Consider the following 26,088-nt stretch of genomic DNA (forward strand, 5'->3'; position numbering starts at 1 on the left):
TGAGCCACGGGCGGCTGGGTGGAGGCAGCAGCGGACCGCCGTGGCATGACGTGACTGATAGCCTCAGCCTGCTTCTGTGCAGCGGAGAACTGATGGGCGAAGCTCTCCACCGCGTCGCCGAATAGGCCGACCGGGGACACGGGGGAATTTAGGAACCTCTGCTTGTCGGCATCCCGCATGTCCGCCAGGGTCAGCCAGAGATGGCGTTGCTGGACTACCAAGGTAGACATCGCATGACCAACAGCGCGTGCTGTCACCTTCGTCGCCCGGAGGGCGAGGTCGGTGGCAGCGCGCAGCTCCCCCAGCAGCTGTTGGTCAGGACCTTCCTGGGGCATTTCCGACAGCGCTTTTGCCTGGTAGACCTGCAAAAGCGCCATCGCATGCAGGGCAGAGGCAGCCTGCCCACAGGAACTGTAAGCTTTCTCAGTCAGACCGGCTGAGAATTTACAGGCCCGGGACGGGAGACGCGGCTCACCACGCCAGCCAGCGGCCGTTGGACACAGTTGCATCGCAACAGACCGCTCGACTGGCGGGATCCTCGCGTACCCCCTGGCTGCCCCGCCGTCCAGGGAGGTGAAGGCGGACGGGGGGCCAGGCCTCGAACGAACACTATACGGTGTCTGCCAAGACCTGGTCATCTCATCGTGCACCTTCGGGAAGAAAGGCATTGGGGCGGGACGCTGGGGCTGACCAGCGCGACCCGCCCCCAAATACCAATCATCCAGCCGCGATGGGCCGGGACAGGGTGGAGGGTTCCACTCGAGCCCGACACACAAGGCGGCCCGGGAGAGCACAGCCGAGAGTTCGGGATCCGATTCTGCTGTCCCGGAGGGCGGCAGCGCGTCCGGATCTTCCTCCCCCGAACACTCAAACTCGCCTTCCGACGCAGCGATCGACATCTGATCCTCCGCCGGCGCACCAAAGGTAACGGCTGGACAGTCCGAAGAGGGCCCAGCGGAAACCAACGGCGGCAGGATGGGTTGCGGTGCTGATGAGGGGGCAGGGGCCCGCGGAGCGTTTCCGCTCGACGGGGGAGCCCTGACCGTTATCCTCAGGTCGCCCTCCCTATACAGCGCCGTACCGTCATTCCGGTTCCCGGGGCCGGAAAAAACGGTCGTACGCGGCATAGGAGAGGGGACTCCCGCTTCCTGAGACTTCAGGAAGGAGAGCCTCGACCTCAGCACCGCGATGGTCATGTTCCCGCAATGGGAACATGAACCATCCACAAACGCTGCTTCAGCGTGCTGAACGCCCAAACACGAGATGCAGCGATTGTGCCCATCAGCAGGGAACAGGGAACGACCGCACCCAGTAACGCACAGACGAAATGACATACTGTCAGGGTTCGTCTGTAAAGCTCTTTTAGAAGGGGAAGTCAACTCACTCGTGCTGAAGCACCCAGGGAGCGACGCGATGTGTCAGGTACACCACTCCCTGACACACCGAGGAACCGGCCCAAATCGCTGCCTCACACACACTCTTTTTTTGTGTTGCTGTGAAAACAGCAGTTTAGAGCTTATAGCTCGGCTCCTCAGACACTCGCGACCTCGCTGCACGTGCCCTCTTCACCAGCACCAAAGCTCGCTGCAGACCCTCTTCTGAGGCAGTGTTTTAGTAAAAAGAACACACGAAGAAAGGAGTCTTCTAAATAGGACACCAGTGAATGGCTCCGAAGCGAAAGACAGAGTGCGATTGCATCTGCTTCCTATTTATATACACCTGACGGGGGCGGTGCGCATTATGCAAATATCGCACGCCAATTCCATTGGCTTGTTTTAGTTTACACGAAGATGATAGGGCTCTCTAAGCGATATCCCAATTCGTCGGTCACTACTGACGTACGTCGAACGTGACCGACTGAAAGGGAACCTTCTGCTCCATTCAGACCTCTCTGCAGTTGTGTAATGTGTATAAGGGTGCTTTCACACTTGGTTCGATTGCCTGGACCGAACCCGAGTTCGGTTGCTCCCCCTCCCCCTGCCCTCACTGGACTGTGTTCACATTATATTATTTGGGTCCGACCCGCGGTTCGTTTGCGTCATCAAGCCAGCAGCTGTTTACGTTGCTTAGTAACGATGGCGCAGGAGAAGGCGGCAAAAAGCATAAAGTTGTTCTCCTCACTTTTTGTATTTGAACCGTTGGTTTTGTTCATAACGTCTCTTGCGTCTATCTGCCGCGAATGTAGAATGTTGAAGGCAAGCAGAAATGAGAAAAGCTACGCTACAGCTCTCTGTTTGCAGCACGTCAGTCACGCTCGTCGGGAAAGTGAGTGAAACACACACACAAACACACATTATCATCAAATAATACAGCATTAATAGCGGTTCACTTCCGCAATTTGGTAAGTTTGCATTCATATCAGAAGCGAACCGTACCGGAGTTCACTTGAACCGCACCCCAGACCACCCTTTTTAAGCGGACTCGGGTACGGTTCGCGGGTGCGCACCCGAGTTCAGAAGACCGTGTTCACATCATCCAAACGTACCGAACTCTGACGTCAATCGAACCCGGGTGTGCACCATAAATGCTAATGTGAAAGCACCCTAAGAGAATTAAATGATCTGCCATCTTTCAAAACTATTACAGTGTATTTGGTAATGAATCAATCATACAGGAAACAGCTGATTCTGTATCTCTTGTTATTTGATTTAGGTATTTTCACAGCCCCACTGAAAGGAGCGTACATGTTCAGAGTCTTTGTATTTGGTATTGGCCCATCTATATCAGGTGTAGCCATTTATAAGAATGGAGAGCATGTGGTTGTAGCTTATGATGTTCAGGCTCAGGATCGGTTAAACTCCTCAAATGGAGTTGTGTTGATCCTGGAGGTTGGAGATGTTGTCAGTGTGAGACTTGGGTCTGGCAGGAGGATATATGATAACGAGAATAATCACAACACTTTCAGTGGTTATCTACTGTTTCCCTTAAGATGACAGGAGCTTTGAAGAATGATTCCAATATTTCTGAACCTTCAGCATATGATTTCAGATGAAAATCATGAAGAATCATTAACATATGAACCTGTATTAATGAGGAATAATGTGTGTGTAACAGGTATACAAAGTGTACTGTAAAATACATATGTTGTTAGAATTCACACAAAATTTCATTTTCTTTAGTTAGATACATTTACATTGTGACTGTGCCTCAGATGCAATCAACTGTCTGTGTTTGTAAAGGTGTGAACCAAATGGCCCATACAGACGTATGGCCCACAGAAACTGATGGGTGTGAATGACAAAGAAACAGCATTGCTCAGAGTAGATTGCAGGGTAGGTCGATCTCCTGTGGGAGGTCCTAACTGTTTTCTATTGTTTGTAATCTAGTCTAATACATTGGCGAGCTACCCCAAAAGACTGCTCAGCCAAATACAGTAAAATCTAACAAATAGCTTATTTTCATATACCTGCTATAGATGCCTGATTGATATGAGTGTTTTCTCCATTTAATTCTGGTGATGTCATCATGAGCCAACATAATTTCCTGTTCTGTCCCCTCCTCTTCCTCTTGGCATTGTAAATCCATGGAAGAGGTGAGTTATTATCTGACTCCTGATAATCTTCATTAATCTTTATTGTAATTAATGCTTTTATGTCTTTATTTTTACTCCAATCTATGTGTATAATGTTATTATACTTATCTGTGTCATTTTTTTTTTCATTTTGCACTGTTTGATTTTGATATTTTTGTGTAATATATGTAAATGAGCACATGGTGATCACATGGTGACAAGTGTACATCATATGTTTTATAGAGCATGATAAGGGCGAGTCATTTATAGAGGCTGCTTTCCTGTTTTTTGTGTATCAGAGTAAAAAGATCGAGTGAAATTGCCTCCTGCTGTCCTGTGTCTGTCTCCACAATGCTACACAACACAACGCAGAACAAGTATTTGGGTCATTCCTGTTATACAGTGACTTTTCTGTCTCAGTGATTTATTTACTTATATTTTCTCTAAAATGAGTCACATATTTATAAGAAATGGCTTAAATTTTATATTTAGGTCTTCTTTATCACTTAAAGGTGCCATCGAATGAAAAATTGAATTTATCTTGGCATAGTTGAATAACAAGAGTTCAGTACATGGAAATGACATACAGTGAGTCTCAAACACCATTGTTTCCTCCCTCTTATATAAATCTCATTTGTTTAAAAGACCTCCGAAGAACAGGCGAATCTCAATACGCAACAGTCGGGATCATTAATATGTACGCCCCCAATATTTGCATAATGCCAGCTCATGTTTAAGGCATTAGACAAGAACAGCCAGTATTAACGTCAGGATGTGCACAGCTAGATAAGCAACAGACTAGGTAAGCAAGCAAGAACAATAGCAAAAAATGGCAGATGGAGCGATAATAACTGACATGATCCATGATATCATGATATTTTTAGTGATATTTGTAAACTGTCTTTCTAAAAATTTTGTTGCTAATGTACTGTTAAATGTGGTTAAAGTTACCATCGTTTCTTACTGTATTCAGAGACAAGACTGTCGTTATTTTCATTTTTAAACACTTGCAGTCTGTATAATTCATAAACACATTTTCACTCTTTATAAATCTCTCCAAAAGTGTAGCATTAGCCGTTAGCCATGGAGCATAGCCTTAAACTCATTCAGAATCAAATGCAAACATCCAAATAAATACAATACTCACAGGAATTAATGTATGCATGATGAACACTTTGTAAAGATCCATTTTGAGGGTTATATTAGCTGTGTGAACTTTGTGTTTGCTGTTTAACACTAGAAGTCCCAGAGATTTGTAACCCTCCTTTAGCCAAGTGCATGCTAACTGGCTAGTCTTTTGGCTATCATTAGCATCAATTCATGTGTAAATATGGTCATTACCTGAGCAATCTGCAGGGGGGTTGGGTGTGTGTGTGTGTGTGAATGGTTGCTGGTGGCTTGTTTGTATGTGTGGGGGAGGGAGGGCTGCTAAAAGCAGAGAACTTGATTGACCATGGGCCGGTTTCAGAAAGGAGGTTAAGTGAAAACTCTGAGTATGTTAACCCTGAAATGAGGGAGTGCAAGTGATGTTTAAAAAGTTAACTCACTTATTCACACTGCAAAAATGCTTTTCATACTAAGTATTTTTTATCCTATTTCAAGTAAATTAAAAAAAAAAAATCTTAAATCAAGATGGATTTTCTATAGGAGAACATTATATATGATATTTAGTCTTGTTTCCTGGGGGGATCTAAATTAAGTGCCAGTGTGGTAATAAAAATAATCTTAATGCAAACGGAAAGTGTTGGAGTGTCTACCCAGGTGAAAAAAAAAGTGCAGTAAAATACACTTTATTTTAGTACACTTTTACACTTCCATAATGTACAGTGCTCTATTTCCGTGCACTTATTTTGTACTTAATATACTAAAAGCTCTTCTTTAGTACTTCTTAAGATAATCTTAAGAACATCTAAGTGTACTCAACTGTGCTATTTTGAGACACCATGAATTTGAACTAAAATGTGCTTTTAACATACTATCTGTATAGAAAAATGTATTTAGTTACCACTTGTAGTACACTTGAACCCATCTTTCAAACACTTTTAAAAATGGACTTATGATGTATTTCAAATATAAGATTAATATATAATGAATATATACAAAATGTATTTATAATATATTGCCAGGCAGTGCCAGGATTGTGAGTGATTGCTGGAATGTACTCACTCACTTTTTAATATTATTTGTAAATATGTGTACAAATGGTTGGTTTCTTTATTTTATTTTGTACTATTTTTATCAATAGATCTCAGCAACAAAGGAAAAAAAACATGTGTGTTGATTTCTCCCTAAGATGGCAAAGTGAAACACAAGTTTCCTTGAAGTGGCTCAGCATGGCCCCACATTGTTTACATAACAAAAGCAACTGTTCACAGCTGATTAAGGATATTAGCCTAAAGACTTCCAGCCCATCGGCTGTCCTGCGGGTTTTATAGGTAGAAAAGCCAAATGGCTGCTCTCTGGGACTTCTAGTGTTAAGGCAGTTGGGAGCTCGTGGGGGTGGGGGAGTGGGAGATTTAAAGGGGCCGCACACTTAATAGGTGCATAAATAATAATGGCTCAAAATAGGCAGTTAAAAAAATTAATAAAAAAAAAAAATGTATGGGGCATTTTGAGCTGAAACTTCACAGACACGTTCAAGGGACACCTTAGACTTATATTACATCTTTTGAAAAGGGTTTCTAGGGCACCTTTAAACAGAGATAATAGACATTAAAAATACTATTTCGTATTTTACACACCATTTTTATTGATGTATGCATTCAATTTTATCATGTACAAATACATTGAGGACACTGACAACATGTAGACAGACAAGACAGAGCAGGTTACTTATGATATTAAACAAAGTCTTAGCTTTAAAACTGTGTAGTTTTTTTAAGAAATTCAAACAATAAAAAACATTTTGTTGCTCTTTAATGTGCCGTTACCATGGTCGTGACAGATTGCTGTAGCGCCTCAGCTCAAGAGGCTCGTAAACCGATAATCTCTTACTACGAGTCCATTTATAGCGTCTAATAAACATGAATGAACATGAGAATGAATGTTGTTTTAAACGCAGAATGATGTCAATACTAGTGATGGGCATTCCGGCTCTTTTTTGTGAGACGGCTCGTTTGACTCAGCTCCCTGAAAAGAGCCGTCTCTTTTGGCTCACAAACGGCTCTTTAAATAATACATGTTTTAACTATGACTTTGATTATGATAGGTGTGAAAACAGTTCTAATTAAATTATTAAATGAACTCATACTCACAATGTCTCACAATTTATTTAAAAATGAATTGATTTGTTATAAAAAAAAAAAAATACTATTAAACATTTGTATTTAAATTACAACTTTTTAATGTATAGAACCAACATTCAAAACAAATAAAATCTGAACAACATAATAGAACCCATATTAAATATTAAAGAAAAATAAATAACTGAAAGGATTAAACTGGTCCCTCTTTTTCTCTTTTTTTATTGCCATATGAGCTCTCACTAGTTAGGATATATTATTCATAATGAACACACACACACACACACACACACACACACACTGCTGGCCATATTTTTATTTTATGAGAGATTTGCATTCAGAAATGCTGTTTTTCCTCTCCTCCGAGTTTCGACTACAGACCGTGAGGCTGATCAGACAGTCGAAACGAAAGAGTGTGTGTGCTTATATAGCCTAATTATAATTTTTTGTGTTGTTCTTTGAATTATTAGTCTATTGTTTTAAATAAAATTAAAACCATTCATTACATAATGATTTAATTTCTATAGGCTATATTTTGAAAAATAGAGTCGGCTCTTCAGATATGTGAGCCGGCTCCCAACGTTCACATAAAAGAGCCGACTCTTAGAGTCGGCTCGTTCGCGAACGACCCATCACTAGTCAATACACAATTTTTCAAGTTTAACTCCACCGAGGTTAATCTTCTAACTCCTGACTGCTTTGACGGACAAAATGGCGGATTCGGCATTCTGATTGGTTAGATCACTGGTCAATCAAACTCCCAGCGAAGGGTCAATTGCACTGTAGGGGGCGATATCGAACCTGTGTGTATGCCTACTGTGAAATTACCACATCAAACGTGACGTGCTAACATGGATGCAGCTATGAAGCCGTGGGTTTGCTTCAGGGAAAATTTATTTTTAAGAAGCCTCCAAATGGAAACCTCATTAAGACTAAGGTAAAGCTGTTACTCTACTGACTGTAAACAGTTCATCACAACCTCTTATGTAGGCCTACAGTTCAAAATTAATGTTTAACTGAATAAACAGTAAACACAAGTACATCTTATTATACATAATTTATTTTCATCACCAATTATCATAGTAGAACAGCTTTCTCAAGCAGTTTGTGATGCATTTTGGAAGCAGGAGAATGCCCCTGGTCTAATGCGCCACATGGCTTACCTTTAGTCATTATTTGAGAAGCACCTTCGGCAGAATTCAAATGAGCCATTTTAATCTAGATTAATTCCAAGATTACAGTGAGATTAATCTAGATTAAAAAATTAATCTATGCCCACCACTAATATATATATAAAAATGTATACGTGACGTCTTCCACTTGTTGATTGCAGTGGGAAGAAAGGAGTTTCCGTTTCACAGACTTGAACACGAAGTACTTGTGAACGTTGAACTCCTGGAGCACAGAGAAGGTCTTTTCCTGGGCCCTCATTTATCAACAGTGCATAGAAAAGGTTCTATATTTTGTCCAACGAATGAAATTTAGAATGTGCCAAAGTACAAGAAAATCCGCATTTATCAAACGTGCGCACACAGTTCGTTCACGTTCAAGGTCATTAGCATTCGGAAACACCTCCAATGAACCATATATGGTGACAAAACTTCCCTTTAAAAGTCACGTGATTGTGTTTTTTCCACACCGCAATAATGGCAAACAGAGCAGATCAGCATGATCTTGGAAAACGTGCTCTCTGGAGCGCATTGTTTGCAAAGTCTTCCAATAATGCAAGATAAAATAAAGTTTACTTAATTTTTACTTAAGTTTTTGCACACAAACTACTTAAGTAAATTTCAAATATGGGTTTAAGTTATTCTACTTAGCTAAGATAAGTAAAATTATAAGTAACTTTATCAGTAAAAAGTTGAGTAATTTCTATTTAGTTTAAAACTCTCTTGCAATACATTTTACACAAAACAATATAACACTGAATGAAACCATGCTGTTGATGTGTATGCTTTTACTTAGAAACATCTAAGCAGATAATACGAAAGATATTGTGTAGACATCATATCTACACATTAAAAGTAATGCTATTGTTGAACACAGAGACCTCAATACTTGGTACACAACACACACTGACGGTAACATTCGATGGAACATTTTTGAGTGTGATTGTGGCATTTTGAGTAGAAAATGAGCTCCAAATGTCACAAAATGTTAAGTTACTAAACCTAACTACAAAAGCAATGATAAAACAGTGTAAAAACAGCTGGAAAACAGCAAAAAATTGACCTCATTAATTATTCAAGGCCCAGTGCATGATGGGAACACCAGTATCAGAAAAGTTGAGTAGTTTAACTTAATTTTATAATGTTGATGTTTCCACTGTAATTTCTACAAGCTTAAATTGAGTACTACTAAATAACTTGTATTTGTTTTGTTTTTGTTTTTCTGTATTATTTACTTAACCATATATTTTTTTTTTTTACAGTGACACCAATTACGCACTGTGTGTAAAACTAGACAATTGATAAATTGAGTGTTTTATAAATAAAGGAAACACAGGACATGTTGATTGCTTAATACATACTGTGACTGATTTTACTGTGAAAATTATTTTTGTGTGTAGTGTCACTATTCTACCACTAGATTATCTGCGTAAGCATGCTCAGAGGTGTGCTTATATTTACACACATTTCTACGTTTAAGTACAAGTTGGTGAATCCCACACTTTGCGTGAAACTGTTCATACGCACTCAATACGCACAAATCTGTCCGTATGCACCATTGATAAATGAGGGCCCTGGAAACACGCAGAAGAAGAAGCCTTGAAGAAACCTTGAAGGTTCTGATGTCTGTGCAGATGATCCTTATTCTCTGGAACACGCAGACGGAAGGATCTTTAGATTCTGAAGTCAGTGCAGATCTGGAACACGCAGATCTGGAGGATCTCTGATGAGAGGATTGAAGTTGGTACAGAAGATTTCTTGAAGATGGGGGGGCTAAGCTTGTAGTCGTTGTCTCTGTTGCAGTTTTCAAACTCTCCAAATTCACTTCTTGCAGAACTTCCTTGTTTCTCTCTTTAGAGCTAAAGAGTCTTGAGAGAGCAACTTCACAACTCTGTAGAGTTGGACTTAGCTTAGCACATCTTGGGACCAGAACCTTGAACCGGGACTGGAACAGGAACTGGAGCCTGGAACCAGAACGGGAACTGCAGCAACCCAACTGGAACCATTATCTGTCCCAGAAACAAGTCTTTTAACCTGTCCTGAGAGGGAGGGAAATGCAAATTTGCAACTTTCAGATGCACTGTTTTGATTGGCTGATGCTGTCAGAGGTGGCCACTGGATGGCCTCCCTCTTGCATGAGGTTCATTTACATAGCTTAAAGTTCATGTTTAGAACAATGTCTTTAAGGTTTTTCCTATGCATAATTCACTTTCCAAACCAATTTCAGATTACCCTAGGCATTGTGCTGAAAACATAAAGACCAAACATCATTGAGTTATATTGACCTTTTTCCCATGCATTAATGTATACCTTGGTAGGCAGGTTTGTATAGTTTGCATGTACACAAACAACACTCATGAAGTATATAGAGTTCTTGATAATAAAAATGGAGAATCTTCCCTCATGTCTTCCTGCTGATCACTACACAGCTAAGGTGAAATAAATGCAATATTTGACTAATACACTGATGTTTCAGAGACATTTTCAATACTTTATGTACTGCTTACAGCTTCCGTTTTTACAAGAATAAAGTTAAACATAAGCATATATTATTTAAATGCCAACTGCGCTGTCTCAAGTCAGACAAAATTTCTTACCGGCATGCACTGCTTCAAGTCAACCGTCGATCGGTCTGTGCGGCGCTGCATGAGCTCGAACACTTGTAATGGCCGATTTTAAAACACTGTTTCGTGAAACTCTAAAGGTTCATGAATCTTTTGTTTCGAATCAGAGATTTGGAGCATGTATCAAACTGCCAAAGTCACGTGATTTAAGTAAACAAGGCTTCATTACGTCATCACTGTTTCGAAACATTTCAAAACAGTTTTAAGTTTCAATGGTTCACCAGATAAATCTCCTGGGAGCTTCTATTAAAGTCTCTTTTAGAGCGCATACCTCCTTTGTATTCTTAATTGAAATATAGGTTATTGCACCTCATCAGCTGGGTGAGCGCGGTGAACGCTTTGATTAGATGTTTTCATTAGACATTAGAATAATTAAAATTAATAATGGCAGTTATTAATCTCTTATTGGCCTGTTTAGCTTGAGACATGGAACAGAGAAACAAGCCTTGAAAATTGATAAAAGAACACATTATACAGACACTCTATATTTAATCTTATTAGATGATTAGTTAATTGCATTTGATTTATTTTACTTTCAATAAAACTTTTGCAATACATTTGTTAAAGGGGTGGTTCAGTGTTTTTTTTCTAGGCTTGATTGTGTTTTGGGGGCACAGTTTAACTTGTCTTAATGCTTCGTTTTTTTGAAAACGCTGTATTTTTCATATATTTTATCTTTATTCTACACCTCTGTTTCCACTTTCATATGAAGGGCTCGTTTGACTTCCTGCTTCTATGAAGCCGCTCCCTCCAAAATACGCAGTGTGCTCAGATTGGTCAGCAGGTTGGTAACTGGCCCAGTGTTGTTGGGGATGTTTTCATCCACTATGGGGTGATTTTGAGTATTAATTTGGCCACAACTTTCTCTGTGTTTCAGCAAATGGAATGATTTTTGGTGACAAATCTTATTTTTACACATATTTTGGGAAAATGCTTTGAAAATTTTCAAAAAACAGTACACTGTGGGCAAATTCACTACCCTTTCGTTATGTTCGTGGATGAAAACATCCACTAAATTAAACTGCTGTAAAAATGTATCAGATAAATATTTTTTCAAAATTTTTTTGCACAAATCTGTTAATCAACCTCAGTCCTGATCAAAACTACTAAATGTTTAAAAAAAATCCAGGATTTTTACTCTTTAATTGCCAAATTCCTAAATGATGTCACTGACTTTGGGAAAAAAACACACAAAATGACTTATTTTCAATATAAAAAATAATTGTGGACTGGATTTTTTTTTACCTTTTATCACAGTCTTGGACATGTCAAAGATTAGTACTAACATTGGTTTTGATGCATTGTTAGTTTTTGTGCAGCATCAGATTTGAATTTTTTCTCCCTCATTTGTTGTTCGTGGCTGTTTTTGACCCGATTAACTTCCATTATAACCACATTTTTTGATTGCAAAGCCGTGACACCATATAATCATGCATTCTTGATTGTTTGTGGTTTTCCCTGTTGGCAAGAGGTAAAATTTGTAATTTTTACTGTTGATCACCACGTGGCACCATTAACCCTTTAGATAGGCCTGTGCAAAAAAAAGCTTAGTTTCTGGCTTTTATATGGAGTTATATGGAGTAAAACAGTATATTATAGTGTGTGTGTGTGTGTGTGTGTGTGTGTGTGTCTGAGAGAGAGTAAGACCTTTGCACACTTACCTTGATGTGTCTGAGAAAATCAAAACATGTACCTCAGCTCTCAGAACTACATGGAGTAAACAAAAACAAAGTAAGTGTATTTATGCACCTGCTGCCTTTTGATGGTGAGAAGTACAGACGGCCTATGCGTGAAATGCTTGTCTTTTTGTGATGGTAAAGCCAGTTTAAAACCTTAAAATCCTTCAGTGATACACTTTTCCATTTTTTTCTGTAAAAAATCTACTCTGGATCAGATTTATGAACAATTTATTACGAGCCAAAATGCAACAACAACTTCAAATAAACTGAACAATGGTGCAAGAGTTGAGGATGGATGGAGAACTAAACAATTAAACTAACTATTTAGAGTGTGTGTGTGTTCAGTCTTTCCAGCAGGACTTGCAGCATGTCACTTGGTGCTCTTTGCAAATGTGTCCACCACAACAGATGCAAGTGCTGACTGTTCTTTTTTTTGTCCTGTGCACCACTTGCATGTTCCCCTCTTCACTCCGGCGGGGAACATGCAAGTGGTGCACAGGACAAAAAATTTTTTACAGAAAAAAAATGGAAAAGTGTATCACTGAAGGATTTTAAGGTTTTAAACTGGCTTTACCATCACAAAAAGACAAGCATTTCACGCATAGGCCGTCTGTACTTCTCAACATCAAAAGGCAGCAGGTGCATAAATACACTTACTTTGTTTTTGTTTACTCCATGTAGTTCTGAGAGCTGAGGTACATGTTTTGATTTTCTCAGACACATCAAAGTAAGTGCGCAAAGGTCTTACTCTCTCTCAGACACACACACACACACACACACACACACACACACACACACACACTATAATATACTGTTTTACTCCATATAACTCCATATAAAAGCCAGAAACTAAGCTTTTTTTTGCACAGGCCTATCTAAAGGGTTAATGGTGCCACGTGGTGATCAACAGTAAAAATTACAAATTTTACCTCTTGCCAACAGGGAAAACCACAAACAATCAAGAATGCATGATTATATGGTGTCACGGCTTTGCAATCAAAAAATGTGGTTATAATGGAAGTCAATGGGGCAAAAACAGCCACGAACAACAAATGAGGGAGAAAAAATTCAAATCTGATGCTGCACAAAAACTAACAATGCATCAAAACCAATGTTAGTACTAATCTTTGACATGTCCAAGACTGTGATAAAAGGTAAAAAAAAATCCAGTCCACAATTATTTTTTATATTGAAAATAAGTCATTTTGTGTGTTTTTTTCCCAAAGTCAGTGACATCATTTAGGAATTTGGCAATTAAAGAGTAAAAATCCTGGATTTTTTTTAAAACATTTAGTAGTTTTGATCAGGACTGAGGTTGATTAACTTTGGTTTGTGCAAAAAAATTTTGAAAAAATATTTATCTGATACATTTTTACAGCAGTTTAATTTAGTGGATGTTTTCATCCACGAACATAACGAAAGGGTAGTGAATTTGAACAATGCACAAGGGTTAATGATTCGCTGAAGTGTCCAGAAATGCCACACTCCTTACCATCCGTTGTTACGCGCTAAGCTGGAAATGTAAATAATATCGCCTATATTGCTGTATCAAATTGAGCCGAATCAGACCCAGATGAAGAGGAAAAAGCAGAACCTCTGCAATCGCGTCTTTTAAGGGAAGTTTATGAATGGTATTTCATTTAGTATTTGTGTCAAAGTGTTTAGATGCTGTCACTGCTGTTTGTTAGCTTTCAATATACAGTTTTATCCTGATTAAAGCTTTATTGTAGCCGAATACATGACTGAGTAGTAGCATTTTTGTAAAAGTAGCGTTTAATTTATAGCATGAACAACTGTTTGTCTATGAACATAGACGTTTGTTGGTGTTTGTTGCACTAGAATTTAGCTAACTGGCTAGCAGAAACCAGTTGCTCTTTGTATATGTCCTTGATGCATTAAAAATAGCAACAGAACTATAACATTACGTTTAAAAGACAAACAATAAAACGTACTTACAGTTTGGGGCCGATAAACAACAGCTTCTGCTTTTAAAGTGGGAACTGCTTCATCTTTCAGTAAAAGCATTTGTGCAAATCCAGCATTGAACTCGTGTAGATTCTGGAATCTGTCTTCAGCGCCGCATCCATTGTAGAAAATATCACAGATTATTATTATAATGGGTTCTATATATTTTGACGCGTCGCAGCGCACAGCTCGCGTTCAACTCTTCAGCTTCCATTATACTGCGCCACATGGCCTCGCCCACTTTGTTGCGTGTTCCCGGGGGCAGTGTTTATGTTAATAGCAAGGGTTTATGATGTCACCAACCCGGGAAGAAGCTCGTTGTAGTCCAAACTGCCCGTTTTTGTAGGCAAAAAACTGACATAACTTTAAAAGACAGTATCTCCGTTTGCATTGAACTTTCAGTGCTGTAACTTTGCAGATACTGTTTATGCTCAAGCAGCAACATTACACAGTAACTAAAGTTAAAAAAGTGAAATCGCATTAAACCACCCCTTTAAAGGGTATTTTTAATGCATGTTTGGACTGAGTTTTGTTGCATTTACACTGTTCTGACCACTAGGGGTCACCGTGGAGACGGGTGTCAGATTGTTTCAAAGCCTCGACACATCACGGCACATTTGCTTCAACTGCTTCAGTGTTTCACAAAGCCTCGATCTGCCCATCACTATCGAACACACCTATCGTGTGTGTGTCTGAGTGCAGCTTATGAAGTGTCACTGATGGGAAACAGGTGTGAGTGTGTGATTAATTCCTAGGTGGGGAATTGTGGGAAATAGAGTCCATAGGAAGGTGGGAAGGCGGCCTGGAGACTGAGGCAGGGCAGACGGCCAGGGCAAAGAAGGCTGCACAGACGACCAGGGCAACAGACTTGAAGACCCCCACGGTGGAGCAGACGACCACCAAAGCAGTTCAGACAGGTTTGAAGACCCCCACGGTGGAGCAGACGACCACCAAAGCAGTTCAGACAGGTTTGAAGACCCCCACGGCGGAGCACACAGTTCAGGAACAACCTCTGCGGTTGCGTAGGGACAAACGGACAGTTCTGGTACTAACTCTGCGGTCATGTCAAGTTAGACAGGAAACTCAGAGACCTCTATAGTCATGTCAAGGCAGACAGGACCCCCCTCGAAAAGAGAGAGACACACTTCCTCAAAAAATGTTAAATGTGCCAGTCCAATAAAGTCCTCGACTTAGTCCTCCATTGATCTATCTCCTTGACGGAGAAGTATTAAAGCGGAACTCAGTAAGATTTGCGAAGCTCCCCCTACAGGTTCCTTCAGTGAATCACACTGTCGTAAATACTCCAAGCGCAGCTCTGGACTACAACAACTACAACGCTCACCATAATATATACATTGTTTTTGAATTACCGTAAAGCATTTTGTCACTCTCATGTGAACGTGAACGGTTTCGGGTCGGTGCAGCTCAACTTGCAAGTGCTGTTTTATGGCGTAGACGTGCCAGAGGGGGTTAGTGCTCGCCTCAAACACACCACTACAAGTCAATTAACCATCGTAAGGACTTAGAAAACTATTTATGAAGGTTAAAAAAGTTACTTAGTTCTACTTTAAAATACACAAATAGGCCTTAATTTTTGCAGTGTAAATTATTGTCTGACTTGCATCACTGACAAAACATTTTAAAAATAAAACATGCATGTCTTACCGTTTCCTTCAAATTCTATCCTTCAAGTAGGCTACGATGTTTTTTTTTTTTTATAATGTTGGGAAGACCATGAAAGGGGTTATCATTAACCTACTGTCTCTCTGCACACGACACCATCAGCACCTGTGTGCAGCAGAGGGTGTACAGCACTGAGTCATCGGACTTATTCAAACCAGCCAATCCGTTCATCACCAAGCGATTCCTTCATTGTCTGTCATTATCCCATCTATGTTGCTGAGCCATCTGCTTAGACGGAGTAAGTGTGCATCACTGATTATTTTTTGCGCAAAAATATTTTCTCAGAACATGAGATATTCTTCTATTTAGAACACAATTTAAAGCAGAAATATCATGTGCCAATCAATCCTCGCTGTAGTTAAAACATTAAAACTCAGCATGCCACAGGAAAAGTGTTCAAAAGCAGCGCCTCCACTACAAACATTTCTATTTAAATTAATATAAAAAATGTTGTAACTTCTGGATAATGATTTCATGTAATTTCAGTGTAATAAGAGTGGCATATTTAATCTAAATCTGGAAATGTTCAAATGGAAAGTTTAAAATCATTGCAACATATGCAGTGATCAGATGATATGAAGTGGCACTGAACTGAAAAAAGGGCCATTGTCAGCAATTAAAGTGCTTATTCATTAAATCTTCTGAAGGTACTACCATTAACATTTTATAAATGAACTGTACTAACAAAGTTCTAACAACAATCTCAGTTAAGTGCAGTTCTATGTCTAATCTTATGCACCATCACTTTTCACAATGCTGCTGCAGTAATGTTTCTCAAGTACATGTGATGGCCGTGACTGAATACTGTCTGTGAGTCTGAAGTTTGAACTCTGAAGTTTTGCTCATAGCCAGAGACAGCCAGTTTGAGGTGTCTGTCAGTGAGGCGGCTCCTGTACTTTGATTTATTTTCATCTGTGAAAAAGCCATTTCACAGAGGTAAGTGGATCCAAAGTAGGCACTCACTTTTAGTGCACATGAGAGGAAACTTCTCTCTGTTGACAAGTCCACAAGAGTCACTGTCCCTTGACCGGGCTTTCAGCTCTATGGCATTTTGCCACTCCACTTGTCAAATAAATAACTTGCTGGAATTTGTCTGCAACCTGTTCTATATCACTGAGCATGAATGGGTTTGAGACAAATGTTATATATGTTATATATGAGACCTAACTATTACGAATAGGTTATATATTTAGATTTATTTTTGACAAAACATCCCATGTTTCGGTCGTAACTGCACATTTTCGGTAGTGACAGTAATGTGTTGTTAGCAACCACATTACATTACAGAATTTTAACTCACATACTAAAACATTAAAATACTAATGATTTGCATAACTGTACAATACATGATGACATGTTTCAGTAGTGACAATTTTAAATACTTTTAAGCCTAGCTCAAAGATGCTAATCAGCATGTTTAGCTAACACAGTTCTGAACATTTGTACACAGAAAAAAAAACAACAACTAAATTTAATCAAATAACACTCAAAAAACAATGGTGTCACTACCAAAACTTCACCACATGTTTCGGTCTTGACTGTTTCAGTAATGACAATTTTAAATACTTTTAAAGGTGCTAAAGAGGATGTTTTGTTTTATACATTTTTGCAATATTACTTGAAAAGGTCTTTACTAACTGATAAAAGATGATTTATTAGGTGCACTGAAAGGAATAATATTAATATACATCTTCTGTGCATGAGGTAGGGCCTTAAAAACATCAGCCAATCGTTTACGCGATCATCGCGTAAACGATTGGCCCTCTGGCTTGTCAATCACTGCCGTGATGTTCCTTGTGAGAGATGAGCACGGCTGCGCTCTCCAGTAACTTTCCACACTCCACAGACGCCGCATGCAATGTTTTTGTCAGGAGACAGGAGTAACAACTGCAGATTATGAGTTACCTGCGGTGAGTCCGACATAATGAATCCACTAACACGACACAGAGAATGCCGGTGGTAAACACTCATTTCAAAAACTCAGTAACAGTCTTTGGTTTCTCAGTCGACGAAAAGATCCTCTTTAGCACCTTTAAGCCTATTTCAATTATGCTAATCAGCACATGGTTACCTAACACAGTCCTGAACAGTTGGAGTAGCCCCTCACTGCAGAACACAGAGATCCAGGGGGAGAGACGGGTAGGTTTAGGGATATGTAAAGTGGGAGGAGTTGGATTTAGATCTTGTGTTCTGCAGTATGAACCATCTCTGTTTGGTGGTAATGTTCCTTAAAGTTATACAGAGATTTTCAGACTTTTGAAGCGCAAGTTCTCTTGAAAGGGAATATCTCAGGTTATGACTATAACCTTTGTTCGCTGAGAAGGGAACGAGCTGCTGAGTCCTTTTGGCATACTTCATGAATGCCTGTAGGACCTTGCTTCTAATATGTACCTGCTTCCCTATGTAGCTTCTGTGGTGCGTGGTCATATGGCACATGGTGATGCGGCACCAATCAGAATTGGACTAGGTGCATACGTGCTTCAGATGCAGTCACACAGAGGCATTCCCCATAGTGTCCTCATTTGACGCATCTCATTCCTTCCTGAGGGAACAAAGGTCACAGTGGTAAACTGTGGTAAACATATTTGCAGTCTAAAGTCTATTGGACAGTTTAAACAATTATGTAAGTTATCTTTAAATATAAGAGAACGTTAATTCAGTTGATTCAGTACATCGCTAGAAACTGAGAGCACAACAATGTTGATTTTTATAACGGTTTTAATGCTCAATATGTGGGCTATATCGGCAGATGATATACTTTCATCAAAGATAAACATCCTTGAAGAACTGGGGAAAATAAAGAGCATGGAAACAAAAATGAAATCTCTGGAGACTGAAATGGAGCGACTAAGAACAGAAAATACAGGTAATGTGATGGACACTACATACATGACAGTGTAGTCCCAGAATAAAATGAAATGCAATAATTTGCATATTTATAACACCATATTGCTCATACTGTGATACCAGCTGTCTAATCTACTAGTTTAACAAAGATTAAGAAAGTGAATCTATATTTCTTCAGCTCTTCATGAATGCTTTGGAATATAGACACAAGTTTGTTTTAAAGAAGATACTCAGTAGATTATTGTTAAAATGAACACACTTCAAAAAATTTAAATATGAAAAAGTTATGGAAGTTTGAATTTACAGTAAATCAAATACTTACTGTACTAAATATTTTATATAAAATATATATTTTACAAAATTATTTTTACTCTAAAATTACTATCAAATCAAAACCATATATCTAACCAATTTGTGTTTGAAATTTTAAGTTGGTATCACAAAAAATGTAAGTTCCCATGATATTTTGTTTAGGCGCTGTACCAAAAATAGTCACCGGGTGTCACAGATATTATATTGATTTTTTTTTATGTATTCTCTAATAAGTCCGGCCAATCACTGCTTAAATCACTACTAAGTTCAGTACTTACAGAACTGACCACCACTGTTACAGAGCAGAAAGAAAAGAACAGAGCTTTAGAGATGCAACTGATGTTTATCCTGGATGAGATGAAGAAGAAAAATGAAGGTACCTCACCAAAACATTCTCTCTTTTATCAATGATCCTCAAAGTAAAACACCAATGCAATACCTTGTATAGTGTAAATGTTAGTATAAAGTTTAGTGTATACTGTGTAAATTGTGGTATCTATTACAATAATCAGTGTAAATGTCATTTAACAGAATCTTTATTCCTTCACAGAAATTTCAAATCTTACTCTGAGTCAAGTGGAGGAGTTGAGAAAGGAAAATAGAGGTGAAAGTGTGCTTGAATGATGTTAAATTCAGTGTATTCATTCTCAGTGTAATACAGTAATATATCACAATATTGCTTATGTTTTTCAATAACAGACAGAGAAATAGCTTTTTCAGCTGCACTGATGGAATCTGGTGAAGGATTTACTGGTCCTTTTACCACTGAAATCACGCTAACCTACAGGAACGTCATCACAAACATAGGGAACGCCTACAACCCAATTACAGGTAATTATCAATAAAACTCAGTTTATAGTAATAGTTTATAGTACAGACAGACCATACTGTAGGCACATAGTCATGGAGGCCAGAAAAAAGGCCTACAACATAACTAAAGTTCTTACAAATGAACTAAACATTCCACAGAAACTTAACACATATGGTAGTATTCCAGGGTGGCCCGTAAGGCCATTCGACTGAAAACATAGCATGCTGGAAGCATGACCAACCAAGTAATTAAGTACCGTGAGTGCCCATGAAACAGTCCGTCCAACATAATCCAACGAGCAGTGTACTCGGTAAAGAACCTTTTACTCTTTAAGCAAGAGGAGTACAGCGTACGCCATCATGCGCTAAAGAAGGCCCCATGGGCCTATAACCTCAGCAGACACGTGTCATCAGCCCGTGGCAGTGTTATCAAGCTCCAGGCCGAACAAACCAACTACAAAGGAGGTTAATGAGTCAGCCGGAGCCCTGGCCAGCCAGCGACACAAATCCTTTTACTGTTTTCAGAGAGGAATGTCAAAGAAAACACAAAAAGGTGCATGCCAGAATGTTCCCAAAGGAGGCCCCAAAGGCCTACCTTTTACTCTCTAAGCAAGAGGAGTACAAAGCCAAGCTCCAGCATGATACATAGGAGGCCTGAAAAGGCCTACGACTCGTAAACACGTGGCGTCAGCTAGTGCCAATCACGACCCATCCATGGTGATGAGTCACATAGAAGCCAACGCAGTTGGTGGGGGCCTTACACCTCCATGAACACATGGCATCAGCCAGTGGTAGTGTAGCGAAAATTAACTCAAAGGGGAAATATTAATAATTATTCATAACTCATTATGATTGTTAATTATGATTATGAATATGCAAATATTAATATTATATAAAAATATACAAATATTATATAAAAGTAATATTACAATCAGTTAACCAGTTCGTCCAGTGAACGCTCAGTGTTGATTGTTTATTAATTCTAAGAAATGTTAATTTCCAAGTTATGGAAAAATAATATTTCTTATTGTACTGTACTACTCAGAGCACGTAGTCCGGATCTATCACTTAAGAGGCAATTCATTAGCAGACGGAGTCAGAACCAAACATGTCTTGTGCACAGTCTTTATTAACTAAACACATAACTAAACTAACAAACACGTAACATAACATACACAAAGGGTCACACACACATACGCAAGTCAGAATGAGTAATGATAGAGTTGAACCGAAGAGATGCTGTTACTAGAGCTACATGAAATGTCAAAGGCAATCTGGAAAGGACTCAGTTTCTTTTAGCAATACCAAAGGTAAGTCTTACAAATCAATACTAAATCACTGTTTAGCATTAAAATGTACAATACTTGCGAGGTGCCCTTAGGCTGAGGAGCGTCGGATCTGCAAGTTGAGGATAAATCTTGAGGTTATCATCTGAAGTTGTTGCCAGTCTGTTGGGTGATGAGCACATGGCTGAGTGTTGTAGGCCGGGGACCCGACCAGCCTTGCGGGCCGGGCCTAGAGAGGCCGGCCGCAAGGAGACCTGTTCATTTGTCCAGAAGCAAGGAAGAAGAGAGGGAGTGGCACTGTTCGCTGGTTTTTAACCTCTGGTCAACGTCACACCTCTCAGTTGTTGACCGGACCAATGAAGATGTTGTAATTCCGGGTGGCAACACCCCTCCTGTCAGGGCTTGAATAAGAACTATTAAAATTCTTGTAATACTGATATGTTGCACAGGTATGGATGTACACAAGCATTTAAATCTTCCCGCTACGAACGTATAGACAGTAAACATGGCATGATTGAAGTTACCTTAAATGTCATACAACTTAAAAATCATAAAACATTTAAATACAATGACTGCAATACCACACAGTAATAATAAAGCCTACACATTCCAACAGGCAATGTACCCAGTACACATAAATATGCTATCACGGTCTAAGGAAGGCCTACAAAGCCTACCACCTCAAACAACGTGAGGCAGTGCTAAAATAAGTGAGCAAACTCGTGATCGTAAACCAACAAAGCCCAAAAAAAAAGCTGTATTAAGAAAGAGGCTACAATAAAGAGCCAACAATCTAACAGCAAATGCAAAACAGCTGCTGTGGTCATGATCAACAGGGAGCTAACAGAGATCATACTATTCTAACCAGAATAAGACTCTCTACACTCAACCTGAGTGTGCAGTCCAACAGGTGATGCACTCAGTGAAACACACACCCTAACCGGGGAGTACAACAAAACACCACGTTCATAGATAGAGGCTAATCACAGCCTGCTATCACAGAAACAGGCGCTAACCTGTGGCAGCACTAGAGTAAGCTCACATATGTATGTAGGGCTAAAGCTTAGAACCCCAAAGCAAACGCAAATGCTTTGTAATACATGCCATCCAAACAGGATAAATGTTCCACAAAACAGATCTGAGATCTGTAATGAACTCTAGAGAACGAAAGCTAAAATATTTTGCATCGTAATCTCAAACTTGAATATAATTCAAGGAGCTCATGTGAAGACATTATAAGCATGATAAAAGTTCTAAAAAGTGGGACCTAGCAGCACTGCATTATCTTCTTGAAGACAAGGGCCTACCAACTGGGAAAAACAGCACCAGGAAAGCTAATAACAGCTTATAACCTTAGCTGTTAACTTCAGCTATAGCACCTACATTTTCACATCGAAGGGGAAATGGGCATACGACCAGCAACTCCTTCAGGAGGAGGCAAGAACTAGGAACTATACAACCTCACAGGGATATTAATAATAAGGGTGATGTAATAAACAAACACCTAAACCTAGCTCTAGCCTAGCCGCTAGCTAAGGCCTACTGGGCCAAGCAAAGCTACATACTGGGCTACATTTGAATCCCTCAAATATGAGGAGAAAATGAAACACTGCAAGCAAACCGTGTCGAAAAAGCTGACCTGCACACAAATAACTGAAGTGACGAGAGCTAACTCAAAACAAACTAAAGTATTAGCTGAGAACCTACTCTAACATAGGAGGCTACAAAATAGCGGCCATAAAGCCTGCATGTTTTGAAAATTAGCCAACCTAATGCTACAGTTATTTTGCCCAAAGAACACCTAACTTTACTGACTACATACTCAGGAAAGCTATACAGGAAAAACAAGATCTACACTTTTTATAAACAAAAATATAGACCCAGTTTACCTTCCTGCAGCTCGAAGAATGAAGATTTTCCCTCCTTATTTTTATGCATGAAGAAGGATGAAATCAAAAGTTCTTTTAAGCCTAAAAGCACTTTCACTATGAAGCCAGAAGGCGGCCTTTAGAAAAAAATATTATCAAAAGGCCAGCAGACAGCCTAACTGTAAAAGAATCACCTGAGCAAGTAGAAAGAATTCAAACTCAGGAGGCGGAGGAAGAAGGGGCGAGGGCAAATGCAAAGTTGCCCCTGCAACGAGAGGGAATCGATCACAGACGCTATTGGTGTATGTGATCGATCACCTTCTTAAACCTGCTTCTTCCTCCTTGAGTCCAGCCATCTCTGCACCCCGCTCTGAAAAGAGGAGGTGCCTGAGCAGCCATAATGGACCTCTGGCCCTGTCTCAGAGCCTCTGCTCAAGATGGGCCAGCCTCCTGATAAACTACATGCTCAGAAAAACTATACAGGAAAACAAGGTCTTATTTTAAAAACATAAAATATAGACACAGCTTACCTTCCTGCGGCTAAAAGACCGAAGATCCTAATACTCCCTTTTTTTTTTTTTTACAAGAAAAATGATAGAATCTAGGGTTCTTTTAAGCCTAAAAGATCCTTTCACCATCAAACCGAAAAAGCGGGCTGACAGAAATAATTACTATTTGCCCAGCCATCAGTCTGACCATAAGAAGTATCTGAGCATGACATAAAATATATATACATGCATATAAATACACATATACACACACACATATGTACATAGGAGGTGAAAGAAGAAGAGGAGAGGGTAGATATAAACAGCCCTTTAAATAGCTGGGGGATCGATTACAAACGTAACAGTGTTTACAATTGATCACCCATCTCACTCTCACTTCTTCCTCCTCCCGTCTGTCTGGCTCAGATCCAAAACTGAACAGCTAGGGGTTTTTCCATGCCCTTCCAATCTCAAACGCGGAGATCAGGAAGGAATGAAAAGTCTATGGGAGCTGCAACATTCATGGATAAAAAGGAACCATTCGTCAAGTCGTCCGCACGCGGCCCCTTTCTTAACATGCTCTCATGGCAGCTGCAGCCCGCCGAAAAGTGCATCCCAAAAACACAGCAGCTCCACATACCCCTGCAGCCAGAGGAGCGCTCGCTATCGGACATGATGACATCAAACACGGACGTCACCGTCATCCAGCCATTCATCCTCGTCAGTCCCAGGGAAGCCGAGAGAGAATACAGTTCTTTCAAACTTCCTAATGAGTTCAACTGCGAGGCCTATTGCCTCAGCACAAATGGGGCCAGAATCACCAGGCACAGATGCAGACACCTCTTCCCTCAGGAAGAGTGTCAAACGAGAACGGAGCGTCCCAATAGGGAGACACTCACAGTGAACAACAGACAAACACACAGACGGTGCCCTCAAGCACCGTCTATGCGCGCTCCTCTCCAGACAGAAAAAACGGCAGAAACATGTAAATCAAGTGTCACAAACCTGAGACACGGATGAACACATTCTCCTGAACGTTTGCAAGGCATATAAAGAGTAATTCCTTACCAGTGTTGAAAACAATGGCATAGACAGAACAGTCCCAAAAGACAAGAAGATGTCGACTGCTTCCTCAGGCGCTCCCTTTATACTCCCGGTTCGCGCTATGATGACGTCATAGGCTGTAGCCGGCCAATAGGATTGGAGTGGTGTGATTCTTTGGCATTTGAATACCTGTCATGAGTGACATAGCAGTAAACGCAGAGCGAGTTCCCTTTGGAAAGGGAACCCTTCTGCTCCATTCAGACCTCTCTGCAGTTGTGTAATGTGTGTAAAAGAATTAAATGATCTGCCATCTTTCAAAACTATTACACAGTGTGTTTGGTAGTTGTGAAATCATACAGCAAACAGCTGATTCTGTATCTCTTGTTATTTGATTTAGGTATTTTCACAGCCCCACTGAAAGGAGCGTACATGTTCAGAGTCTCTGTATATGGTTATGCCCCAACTCAAGCAACTGCAGCCATTTTTAAGAATGGACAGAAGGTAGTTATGGCACATGGTGATCAAGCTCAGGGAACGTTAAACCCCTCGAATGGAGTTGTGTTGATGCTGGAGGTTGGAGATGTTGTCTATGTGAGACTTTGGTCTAACAGGAGGTTATATGATAACGAGAATAACCACAACATATTCAGTGGTTTCCTACTGTTTCCCTTAAGATAACAGGAGCTTTGCAGAATGTGATTCCAATATTTCTGAACCTTCATTGTATGATTTAAGATTAAAATCGTGAAGAACCATTAACATATGAACCTGTATTAATGAGGACTAATGTGTGTGTAACGGGTATACAAAGTGTACTCTTAAATACATATATTGTTATAAGTCACACAAAATAGTTTATATTCATATACCTGATATAGATGCCTGATTGATATGAGTGTTTTCTCCTTTTAATTCTGGTGATGTCATCATGAGCCAACATAATTTCCTGTTCTGTCCCCTCCTCTTCCTCTTAGAATTGTAAATCCATGGAAGAGGTGAGTTATTATCTGACTCCTGATAATCTTCATTAATCTTTATTGTAATGAATGCTTCTATGTCTTTATTTTCATTCCAATTTATGTGTATAATGTTATTTTACTTATCTGTGTCATTATTTTTGTCATTTTGGACTGTTTAATATATATTTTTGTCTAATATATGTAAATGAGCACATGGTGACAAGTGTACATCATATGTTTTATAGAGCATGATAAGGATGAATCACTTATAGAGGCTGCTTTGCTTTTTTTTTTGTGTATGTGTATCGGAGTAAAAAAGATTGGGTGAATTTGCCTCCTGCTGTCCCGTGTCTGTCTCCACAATGCTACACAACACAACGCAGAACAAACTTTTGAGTCATTCCTGTTATACAGTGACTTTTCTATCTCAATGATTTATTTACTCATTTTCTCTAAAATGAGTCACATATTTATAAGAAATGGCTTAAATTGTATATTTAGGTCTTCTTTATCACTTAAACAGAGATAATAGACATTAAAGATAAATTTTTTTTCATTATTTTTAACAATTTTATTCAATTACTTTGTCCCTGAAGTCATC

General features: G+C 39.6%; 1 protein-coding gene across 1 annotated transcript; it reads left to right on the forward strand.

Moving 5' to 3' along the window:
- The first annotated feature begins 200 nt into the window (after window positions 1–200).
- Window positions 201–25,803, forward strand: LOC137025186 (uncharacterized). The gene is made up of 9 exons (XM_067393216.1): window positions 201–222; window positions 2,653–2,844; window positions 14,946–15,235; window positions 18,421–18,496; window positions 18,623–18,739; window positions 19,334–19,408; window positions 19,583–19,636; window positions 19,732–19,863; window positions 24,926–25,803. Exons 1-9 carry the CDS (start codon window positions 201–203, stop codon window positions 25,204–25,206), a joined length of 1,239 nt encoding a protein of 412 aa, XP_067249317.1. The 3' UTR covers window positions 25,207–25,803.
- Window positions 25,804–26,088: the final 285 nt, after the last annotated feature.

Source organism: Chanodichthys erythropterus, chromosome 8 (assembly GCF_024489055.1).
Source record: "Chanodichthys erythropterus isolate Z2021 chromosome 8, ASM2448905v1, whole genome shotgun sequence".
Taxonomy (NCBI): domain Eukaryota; kingdom Metazoa; phylum Chordata; class Actinopteri; order Cypriniformes; family Xenocyprididae; genus Chanodichthys; species Chanodichthys erythropterus.

Excerpts from the sequence above, each read along its gene's own strand:
- LOC137025186 (XM_067393216.1), top strand. The coding sequence starts at position 201 with ATGGCGTTGCTGGACTACCAAG. Across the intron at positions 223-2,652 it reads GGCGTTGCTGGACTACCAAG|GTATTTTCACAGCCCCACTG; the intron begins GTAGACATCGCA and ends TATTTGATTTAG. Across the intron at positions 2,845-14,945 it reads GGAGGTTGGAGATGTTGTCA|GTGGGGAATTGTGGGAAATA; the intron begins GTGTGAGACTTG and ends ATTAATTCCTAG.